Source organism: Nicotiana attenuata, chromosome 9 (assembly GCF_001879085.1).
Source record: "Nicotiana attenuata strain UT chromosome 9, NIATTr2, whole genome shotgun sequence".
NCBI lineage: Eukaryota > Viridiplantae > Streptophyta > Magnoliopsida > Solanales > Solanaceae > Nicotiana > Nicotiana attenuata.
In genome coordinates, this window is record NC_031997.1 from 21721183 (window position 1) to 21732401 (window position 11219).

At 35.0% G+C, this 11219-nt stretch overlaps 1 protein-coding gene across 1 annotated transcript in view; it reads left to right on the forward strand.

The window, feature by feature from the left end:
* Positions 6600-11219, forward strand: part of LOC109232145 — a 9167-nt gene continuing 4547 nt past the window's right edge. Inside the window, exons 1-7 of the mRNA XM_019397819.1 lie at positions 6600-7052; positions 7574-7768; positions 8586-8660; positions 8770-8937; positions 9219-9382; positions 10166-10384; positions 10806-10932. Of these exons, the coding sequence (XP_019253364.1) occupies positions 6864-7052; positions 7574-7768; positions 8586-8660; positions 8770-8937; positions 9219-9382; positions 10166-10384; positions 10806-10932 (1137 nt within the window). The 5' untranslated portion in view covers positions 6600-6863. The remainder of the gene's footprint in view (positions 7053-7573; positions 7769-8585; positions 8661-8769; positions 8938-9218; positions 9383-10165; positions 10385-10805; positions 10933-11219) is intronic.

Below are 11219 nucleotides of genomic sequence, written 5' to 3' on the forward strand. Positions count from 1 at the left end.
AGTACTAATAGAAATCCGATTAGTTATATGAGTAAATAAATACCGCAAATATTGTTCATATTCATGTTTATATTTATAAATATCGCTCTTAACTGTTGCGCGAGGCCAACCTTTATAAGTAGGATTAAAAACTTTTCTAATATAATGCACAAAATTAGGGTTAGAAGGAAAAGTATATGGTAAGCACATAACAGTAACCATCTTTGCTAATTCTTCACGATCTTTATTAGGATCGTAATATAAAATACCACCGGTCACAGTGTTAATTCCTGGTTGAACTAGATTTGAACCTGTACTAGGGTTAACCGCAGTATCTACACTTGTCCCCTCTTGCTGCGCTTTCATTTGTAAATATTTAACTTTATCTCTAGGGTGTGTTTGTATGTGCCTAGCCAAACTACCCGTACCACTACGGTCTCCAGTATATTTATGCGCCAGCAATTTCCCACAAGTTTTACACCTAGCCTTATTTTGTTCTCTTACTTGAGTAAAAAAATTCCAAACTAATGATGTTTCTAGGCGTTTAGAAGGTTGTCTATTAAAAGTAGGGGTTTCTACAGGTGGGTCGGGCGGGGCATCAGTTGGGTTATTAACAGGACTAGTAGGTGAATCATCTAAATCCGGTTGGGTTTCATCTACATCCTCATTTTCCTCATTAGAATAATTAATTCACGTCACACAGGTAAGTTTATTGCTAACACTGTTGCAGATATTTGTAGATATTTTTGCATTAGAGATAAAATAATGGCAATTTCTATAGATAATGCTTCTAGTAACACTAATGCTATAGGCATACTTACAGCAACACTAAATCCTGCATTTAGTAATTGTTTCCATGTTAGATGTGTTTGTCATATTTACCATTTAATCGTTGGTGATGGTATGAGAATTTTAAATTTAGAAATTGAAAAGGTTAAAATGGCTCTTAATCGGCTTTTTTATTCAAACCGTTAGAAGTAGACTTAGAGAGTATTTTAAAAAATATGATGAATTTGGCCTTAGAGAAAGAAAGGTTCCTAAACCTTGTCCGACTAGATGGAATTGTATGTACGAAAGTTTAGTAGTTGCATATGAATATAGAAATCCAATTAATGCAACGTTTAATGCTCGTGTTGGTGGTGAGGATGATGATGAAATCCTTACAAATCAAGATTGGAATAATGTTAAAATTCTTATAGATTTTTTACAACAATTTCATCAAGCTACAAATGAATTGTTTGGCAATACTATCCTACTATTTCAAACTGTTTAGTTTATATTGCAGCACTATGTGATTTGTTTGTTGAATTTTCGGAGGGTGGGAAAATTTATAAACTTGCTATAAATGTATGAAAGAAAAGTTTAAAAAATATTTTTTTTCCCTATCCCCCCTATTTATGGTGTTGCTGCAATGTTAAATCCTACAATGAAATTAGGAGGTCCTCACTTTTGGTACTCAAATATTTATAAGACTTTAGATCTTTCAAATGAGGAATTTGCTACACTTGCAGAGGAAAAAACCTCAATTAAAATAAATGCTCAAACAATTTATAATGCTTATCAACAAGCCTTAGATCATGCTAGGCCAAATGTTCCAACCCCTACTTCGTCTAGTTCACAATCGTCTAAAAGAACTGCGAGCCTAAAAGCACTTAGTTCTTGGACGGAGTTCAGGGGTTCTCAAGGTGATAATTTTGATAAGACTTCACATCTAAATGAGCTTCAAGTTTATTTGTCGCAGGGACTCGAAAAGGAGAATCCAGACGGCACATTTGATCTTTTGGAATGGTGGAAGGCAAGAGAAAAATATTTTCCGGTTCTTGCAAGGATGGCTCGGGATATTTTATATATTCAAGCTTCAACAGTGGCATCAGAGAGCGCTTTCAGTCAAGCAAGACTTCAAATAGGTGATCATAGAGCGTCTATGAGGGAGAGCTTGGAAAAATCAGTACTATTCAGAGATTGGATCCGCTCGGAAAGAAGAAACTTTGGACTTGCAGATCACAACCGGAGATAGACGAAGCTTATGAAGAAATGATAGCGGAACTTGCGGAGGATGCTGCTTCGCCCGGAAGCGGTGATGAACAAGCTTCTTTTCCGCCACCACCAACGGATCCTCCTCCGAACCTTGAAGGATTTATGAGATTTGTTAGAGATACAATGTAGATTATGGTGTAACTTGTACTTTGGCATATCTTCTTTAGTTTTTTTTCCTTTTAATGGTGGTATTAGTACCTTGTTGTGCTCATTCCATTGGGGGAAGAAGACTAAGAAAGATATGTCATTTTTGGTAATAAAAATTATAAGACATGCCCTTGAATATCTTTTTGCAATATTTTTTTGTCTTTAACTTGCAATTATTTATAAGCTATAATATATATACATAACATACAATATATACTACAAGAAAATATATAAGGGAATACATATACATAACATACAATATATACTACAAGAAAATATATAAGGGAATATATATACATAACATACTATATATAAATACAAGAAAATTTATAAGCTATAATATATATACATAACATACAATATATACTACAAGAAAATATATAAGGGAATATATATACATAACATACAATATATACTACAAGAAAATATATAAGGGAATATATATACATAACATACTATATATACTACAAGAAAATTTATAAGCTATAATATATATACATAACATACAATATATACTACAAGAAAATATATAAGGGAATATATAGATAAATACATACCAATATATACTACAAGAAAATATATAAGGGAATATATATACATAACATACTATATATAGTATACTATACTAGTATACTATATATATTATATATACTTGAAGAAGTAGTACTATATATACTACAAAACAAGATTTTTCAAAATGAGGGCCCCACCCCCAATGACCACCAACGGTCATATTGCACAAATAGCCGTTTTTTTTTTCAATTTACAAAACTAACCTTCTCTAACACTATAAATACCCCCCTCCCTCTTCTTCATTTCAATACTCAATACTCATTTCTCAATCTAAATTTCTCTCAATCTCTCAATCTCCAATTTTCAAGACTTCAAGTCTCAATCTCAATTTTCAAGTTAAATCATGCCTCGTTCGGAAAGAGTGCGCTTATTTGTTTCGCAATACTATGAAGTGCTTGAAGAAAATGAAGAAGGCCAAATATTAAAGTGCAAGAACTATGGAAGAGTCTTAAATTTTCGTTCAGGGTGTACCACAGGCATTTTAAGGAGGCATATAAAGTATTGTGTTGAGGGTATTTATCCGCAAATTCGTCTTTAAGATTTTTCAACAATTTGTGTTATTTTAAAATTATTAGACGTATTTATGCCTCATGTTGCACTTTGTTATTAATTTATTATGCATGCCAATTTAGTTTTACTATTGTTTTGTTATTTTACTTTTTCGTCAAGCACTTTAATAATTAGATTTCTATATTATATATACTACATATATTTATATAGCCATGCATAAGAGCAATTTATATATATACATACATATATGGTTTACAAGAAATTGCCTTAAATAAAAAAAATTAAAAAAAACGCCTGGAAATAAAAAAGCCCGCCAAGCCCACGAGCCCGACCCATTTAGCCCAGGACCATATGGGCTTAGGCCCGTCACGGGCTGGTCCCACCCGTTGAGCCCACGAAGCCCGGGACCGTGAAGCCCGGGACCGCTAAGCCCAGGCCCGTTTAGCCCGGCCCGTTTAGCCATTTAGGTCCGGGCCCCGCCCACCATACAACTTTAATATCGAACTTATCAAAAGCTGAAAAAGAAAATACTTACACACCGAGATCTTTGCTTTTTAAATTTTTGCGCTATATTACCAAATTTGTATTGAAAAATTTGATTTGGGTGAAATTTGATTTGAAGATGAAAATGTGTTTGGAAATCTGTTGTCAAAACATATTTCACTTTTTTTTTTTTTTGAAAAAATATGAAACATGATTTATACCCACAAGTTCTAAAAACTATCACAAATACCCAACAGTACCTTCATCAATAACATCCATTATATTATCGCAAACCATAGTCCTAAACATAAATAAATTTGGTAAAAAAATATCATTTTTATAATGAACTATATAATACACTATCAGATGACCGAGAAGACGAAGTAACATTGTTACAAAAATAATAAATGGTGGACTCTTTTATAATCAAAAGTTTGGGGTAATTTTTAAAAATGTAATAGTAATATTTTGGGCCAAAATCAGCTCTTTACCCATATCTTGAGCTGGTTTTGGGATTTGGATTTTGGATTTTGGGAATTTATCAAGATATGGATAAAATTTATGAACAAACATGTATTTGCCAAAAAAAATTCAAATAAATTTTGGCAAAATTTATGGCCAAACGGGTCTTAAGTTAGTACTAAGTAGCAGACACCGACATCAAATGACCCTCATAAGAATCAATTAAATTACATTGAAAGACATTAAAGCCCGCTTAAGCTTGAATGTAAACTTTTTAGTTTCTGAAATTGAAATTTATTTGAATGAAAGTTGTTGGAATAGATTAGGTACATCTCAAAGAGTTTGAATCTCAATTTTGGGGCAGCTTGGTGGGGATTTGAGCCAAATTTAAAGTATAAGATGCACATGGAAGAAGATGAAATGTGTATCCCATGTGTATTATTTGCATACCCCATAGATATTAAATGTGTATCCATTATATTTTTCTGTATATCCATATATACATGTGTGTGAGATATATATTAGATATATGTGTTGTAAAAAATCTTTTAAACTCAATTTCAGTAACAAATTTTGATTCCAAACCAGTCCAAGTTATCACCAATATTCCTCAAATTTTTAATATTACCTTATCTATGTGTTTTCAACGAATTCTAATCATAGCCATCGAAAAATTACTCTTTTTGTTTTGCCTAGGTTGAATATTGAACATCATTAGTAACACTTTTAGCTACAAACCAATCCAAATTACCTTCAATCTTCTTTAAATTCTGCATATTGCCCCATGTATGTATTTTTAACAATTTTAAACCATACCTGTTGAAAAAAAATAATTCTTTTTAGCATAAGTTTTTGAATGTTGTATATTATTGGTAACTTTTTCGGACTATTTTTAATAGGCCTTAAAAGTTAATTGGTGATAAGTAGTATCTATTTGTGGCTTATTTCAGTAATTTTCTCAATAGGTTGATTCTCTTGAATGAGTAAAAATTGCACGGGGCGCCCTATTTGGTCGCCCCCATTTAACCTATACCCATTTTTTTTTAAAACTTTTAACTTGTACCCACTTTTTAAACAACTTCAGCTCCCTTTCTACCCCCCCCCCCCTTCTCCTCCTTCATTTTCTTTTTTCTTCTTCTACAGAGCTGCGAACTATAAATATTACAAACAAAATCGACCTTAGAGCTAGCCTGCCTATTATATTACTCTACAACAGGGATAAATGTAGTGCATAATATATGATACATGCCAGTGGGTTCGCACCTTTTTTTTTCTTCCAATTGTTTGTATAGCTGAGTAAAACAAAGGAATATTGCAGACATTTATACAGATTTTGCAAAAATGTCGTAATTCAAGTTGTAATGAACTCCTATTAACGCTAAACATCTCATCTGCCTCTATTTCAATAGTCTAACAAAGTAAATGCAGAACAATCATGAGATTAAAAATTCTACACGAAAGTGATTGTTGGTTTTTCAAGTTTGAATACATCGAATGGTGCATCTTAAGGGGTTACAAAGACAACAACTTCAGCTCTAGAGCTGAAGTTTCCCAGTTGCAACACAAAAACTTCAGCTCTAGAGCTGAAGTTTCCAGTTACAACACAAAAACTTCAGTTCTAGAGCTGAACTTCAGGCCCGGCTACTAGAATGCTGAAGTTTAGTTGTTCTTCCCTTAAAGAAATTGGTATTGTTTTTGCTGTTAGTACTGTAGCTTATGGGCATGTACCACTGCCCGAAGAAAATTTCGACTAGAAAGGATAAGATAGAAGAGGGAGTAAGAGAAAATATCTGAAGCTGTCATTTTTAAAAAATTATAGGTAAAATATGGCTCTTCCAATGCCCACAGAGGCAAAGAAATTAACAAGCACTTAACATCCTCTAGAAACCTTATTATGGAATAGGCTCTTCCTAGTGGGATTTGGTTCCACATTCTACACCCCATTTTTTCGATGTTAGAGATCTTTGTCTCGCAGAGGGTGAAATGGCGATCTGTTAACCGCCACTCCTTGGATTGCGTGATTGCCTTTGCTACTTCAGCCCCGTGTGCTGAAGTATTGCGAAAAAGCGGGTACGCTTGCAATTTTTTTTGCAAAGAGGGCACAAGTTAAAATGTGACACAAAAAGCAGGTATAAATACAAATGCCCCCTTGAATGAATACGCTTTCACAATGGATATTGCGCCTCTTGAAAGGCAAGTTTGAGGATAAATTACACAAATAACCTTCAAGGTGGATACTCTTAAAATTTTGTCCCCGTTTACTTTACGAGGTGAATAGAGCTTCAAATTTAGTAAGTGTTAATGGACAATACTTTTAACTTTTGACCTCAAAATTCAAGTGTAAGACAAATAAAGGTCAAAATTTAAAGACCACCTCAAAAATATCATATTATTACCACTTTTCGCAAGCTTGAGGAGGAGGCCCTGTCTGGCCCGTATTGGAATGATTCAGACAGCAGTAACAGGGCCATTCGGGGAATTTACTTCAGCTCAGTCATTTTCCGTGACCGTCCATCAGTTTCTTCTCCAGTGAAAAGGTCAAACATTTCCGGCCACCGGGAGACCGCGATTCTACTCGCCGGAGAACAAAACTCTGTGCGCTCGATACCGTTCCAGCATAACCGCTTTCAAATGCTACACCTTTGAGAAGGAAATAGAAATATAAATTACAGATGGTTCGAATAACAAGCTGTTTTTGCATAGTGATAGTTGCACTGAGTCTGTTCACGACTCAGTCCGAATCAGCTGCTCAGGCCTATCGTAGAGATCCAGGTCACCAACAGTGGCACCATGGAGCTTTTCAAGACGTTAAAGACAGTGTTCGATCGGATGTTCGTCAAATGCTTCACTCTCGCGCCGAGGTAGATCCAAATTTTTATCCAATTTGGCGTTAATTACATATTTATTTTCGACAATACCATCAGTTATTGCATAATTTACTTAAAAATCAGCTTGCTGGTTCACTGCTTAAACTAGAGTGAGAATATAGTGAAATTAGTTCGAAGTTCGTATCGTTTCTACTGGAAGCCTAGAATTTTGTTTTAATTTGTTTTCGAATCTTGTAAATCCACGTTAAGGCTGTTACTGTGTTGGTGCAATTAGTCAACTCAAAAGTCGAACGCATTGAAACTTTCAATTTTTACTAATGCTATTTAGCTTCTAGTATTATGGCATAGGCCCATAAATTGATCTTACCCTCCATTCACGAATCGGATAATCTTATTTCCTATTTGGCTTGAATGCTGAGAGAAACAGACAATAGGCCATCGAAGAACCTGGGAATATTGGCAACTTGAGGTCATAATGCAGGCTATTTACATTTTCAAATTCTCTTCATATAAAAAGCTCGTTTCAGATGCCTAATTGTGTTAGTCTTGGACAGGTTCCGTTTCAAGTCCCTCTTGAAGTGAATATAGTTCTTGTTGGTTTTAGTGGCGACGGGGGCTACAGGTACGCATTAGATTCTCCGAAGTTGGAGGAATTTCTGAAAGTTAGTTTCCCGACTCATAGGCCCTCATGTTTGGAGACGGGCCAGCCACTTGATATTGAACATCACATTGTATATAATGCATTTCCGGTGAGCTTCCTCGCTTCTCTGACATATACTTCTACCATTTTGCTATGGTGGTTTTTCAAGTTCGTGATTCTTTTTCTTTATGCTGGGAATCTTTAATTTTGCGGAGCTACAGTACAGTTGCAATTACTGCTTTCTCACTGTTGATTGCTCTCCTATGAATATGTTTCTTTTTTCTTTTCTTTTTGTTGAGAAATTGTAGCAGTTCCTATGAATATGTTTCTATTATTGATTCACAAATCATTATGCCTCAAAATGATTAGTTAGACAATATCGCCTTGGGTTCCTTTGTTCTTAGCAACAAGATTCTGATGCTAAGGATATTGAGGAATTTTTGAGTGAAACATAAATATGAAATTTCACCACTAGATATAAGTCAGATGGCCTAATTTAGTGGGAGTTTTTAATTAGGATTATGGTTTATTCCTGGCAATAAGACGAAAAATCTAATTTCATCTCAACAGTGATTTATGGTACTTTGGGATTGCGGCATAAAGGTAGTTGTTGTTGTTGTCGTCATCATTGTACTTGATTTAAGGCAGGAGATTTTTAACTTAATCAAACTTAAATGTTCATCGAGTGGGGTTCCTGATGAGCAAAAAGTTGTCCTTCATCAGACAAATGGAGTAGGAATCCTCTTCCGGAAATGGATGTAGTCTTTGCCATTAAAATTATGTGTTTGGTGTCCCTTACCCAAAAAGTAAATAAATGAAACATAGATGTTTGGGTCCTTTGAAAGATGTTTAGAAGATGAAACTAGAATTGTTGGTGCTAATGTTTAATGTTTAATGTTGTGATTTTCGTGTCACCTGTGCCGCAGGCTGGGCAGCCAGAACTAATAGCCTTGGAGAAAGCACTTAAGGCAGCCATGGTGCCTGCTGGAAATGCCAGAGAGGTAACTGCACCATATAATATCAACTCTGATTCTGCTTCAGATTTTCCTATTTAAGTTTCTAGTTCATGAAAATCGAAATGAGATGTCAACCCTGTTTGGTGATTTGTAGACTGATTTTGGAAGGGAAGTTCCCCTATTTGAAGTTGAGGCAACTGCAGTGGAACCAGAATTTCAGAAACTTTACACTTATCTATTTGATCTTGAGAGTTGGGGACAGTCCGGTGAAGAGATGGATAGACCTTGGCCTACTGTAATCTTTGTTGTTAACTTTGATAAGGTCTGTTTAGCAAACTTGAGCATCAAAATTTTGATTGTTTTGAACTGTTGATTTTATTACTGAAGGATATTAAGTGTTCAGGTTGACTTTTTGTTTTATATTTTTGTAAAGTTTTATATTTCTTAGTCTTGGATTGCTTTTCGCCCTTACTCAAAAGTCAGTTTTTCCACACTAACCCATATCATCAGACTTCAAACCTCATTCACTAAGTTCTCTCTTTCTTAGTGCTCTATAGGGACGTCGATTAACCGATTGTTGTTACCATGAAAATTTCATTGCAGGTAAGATTGGACCCCAGGAACAAGGACATTGACCTGGACAGTTTAATGTATGGCAGAATCACACAACTCAATGAGGAAGAGATGAAAAAACAAGAAGGAGATTACATATATCGCTATCGTTATAATGGAGGGGGAGCTTCTCAAGTCTGGCTTGGCTCTAGCAGGTATTGTTGGTTTTTCTCGTGTGTTACACTAGATATAGAAATAGTGATTTTAGTTTCTACAGAGAAGATAACAAACTGTGCCCTTAAAAAAAGTGCCCTTTACACTAGATAATTACAGTGCTTCCTCTATTTGGATTGTAGTGTAGCACCTTTTGTCTGCCTTTGTATTCTAATTCATTTCTGGCCTAAGATTGACACTATGTCTTAATCAAATCTTTATCCTTTTTCCAATCCTCCAATTTCTTTCACATGCAATTTTCGAATTACATAGATTTGCAGGTTTAAATATCTGTGCTGTGGGTTTAAAGCTACAATCTTGTGATTATGTGGCATACAAGGCTGACGATTAGTTTCTCTCATGTTGGTGTCTTCATGTACCTCTGTACCCCTTCATGCTTTGTAGCTTCTTTTTTCTTTTCTCATAAGTTTAAGCCTGTGTATTAACTTACATATGGAAGCCTAAAGCCAGGATGATCTGTTTGGGCCAGAGATAAGTAGCGGAGGTAAAAGGTGACGGGTTTGCTGTAACATATAGTTAAACAGTAGAAATAGCTCTGCAAAAAAAGTTGCAGCCAATCTCACTTTCTTCATATGACCGTCAAGTGGTCATTGAAAATCATGCCTTCCTTTTTGGTTTTCCTTAATAGAAATCCTTACTTTGTTCAGATGCCGTATAATGTATGCTATTGAATTTTTAATAATCACAATGATCAATCAATTGAAAGCTCGATTGGCTTTAGCATGTTGTACAGAAGTTTGAGTTTCCTGGCATTATTTTTTCAGGTTTGTTGTGGTTGACCTCTCAGCAGGTCCTTGCACTTATGGAAAGATCGAAACTGAAGAAGGAAGCATTAGTTCTAGATCATTGCCTCGTTTGCGGAATGTTGTTTTTCACAAAGGGTTAGGTGTAGTTACTGAGCATGCCGCTCATGATACTTTTGTTGGTCAGCTTGCCTCACTAGTTGCAACCACCATTGAACACGTCATAGCTCCGGATGTTAGGTAAAGTCATTTTATTTCTTCACACAAGGTAAACAAATGTTTTGGTTACTTTTAATGATGGTTTCTTGGTTCTGAAGGCACTAAATTAGTGTTTAAGCATGTATTTGATTCTTGAACTCTTATCCTAGTAGTTTATGTCTCATAACATCTAAAGAACAGGAAGAAAGCTAAAAGGCACTAGCAATTGCAATTATCTATCTGTTACACTAAAGATAAAAAAAATGGCACATATCAATCTGTTTCTTTGCATACTTATGAGGATGCCATCGTGAGGATTAGATCTGTTTATTTTTGTCATGTAGTATAATTATGGATGTCTCTGTCCCCTGCTTTCTCTGTGCTGACACTTTGTAGCAGTTATAGATAAACTTTGTTCTTTCTTCGAATACAATCTTAAGTGTTTTTCTCATGTATTCGTCAGGTTTGAAACAGCTGATATGACAACTAGGTTGCTTATCCCTATCATTGTCCTTCAAAATCACAATCGCTTCAATATCATGACAAGTGGCCATAACTATAGTCTTGATGTTGGAGCAATAGAAGCTGAGGTAAAACTTTGACCACATTATCCTGGGCTCCTGTGATGCTTTTCTGTGTATCCAGTGACTTGGATGGTTGAAATGTCTTAATGTTTTCTAACTGAGTTGAAAATGTTTTGCACTTCAACATTGTTGTGGAGACTTCAAATTTTGTTTCTTCAGTGAACCACTTATGAGCTTTCAGATTTTAATGAAACAGGTATACTTACTTTCTTAATATACTTGACATCAATCCTTGCCTGTAGAGAAATGTCATTTTAAAGACTGCTATTTGGTTACTTATCAAGAGTGTGTGT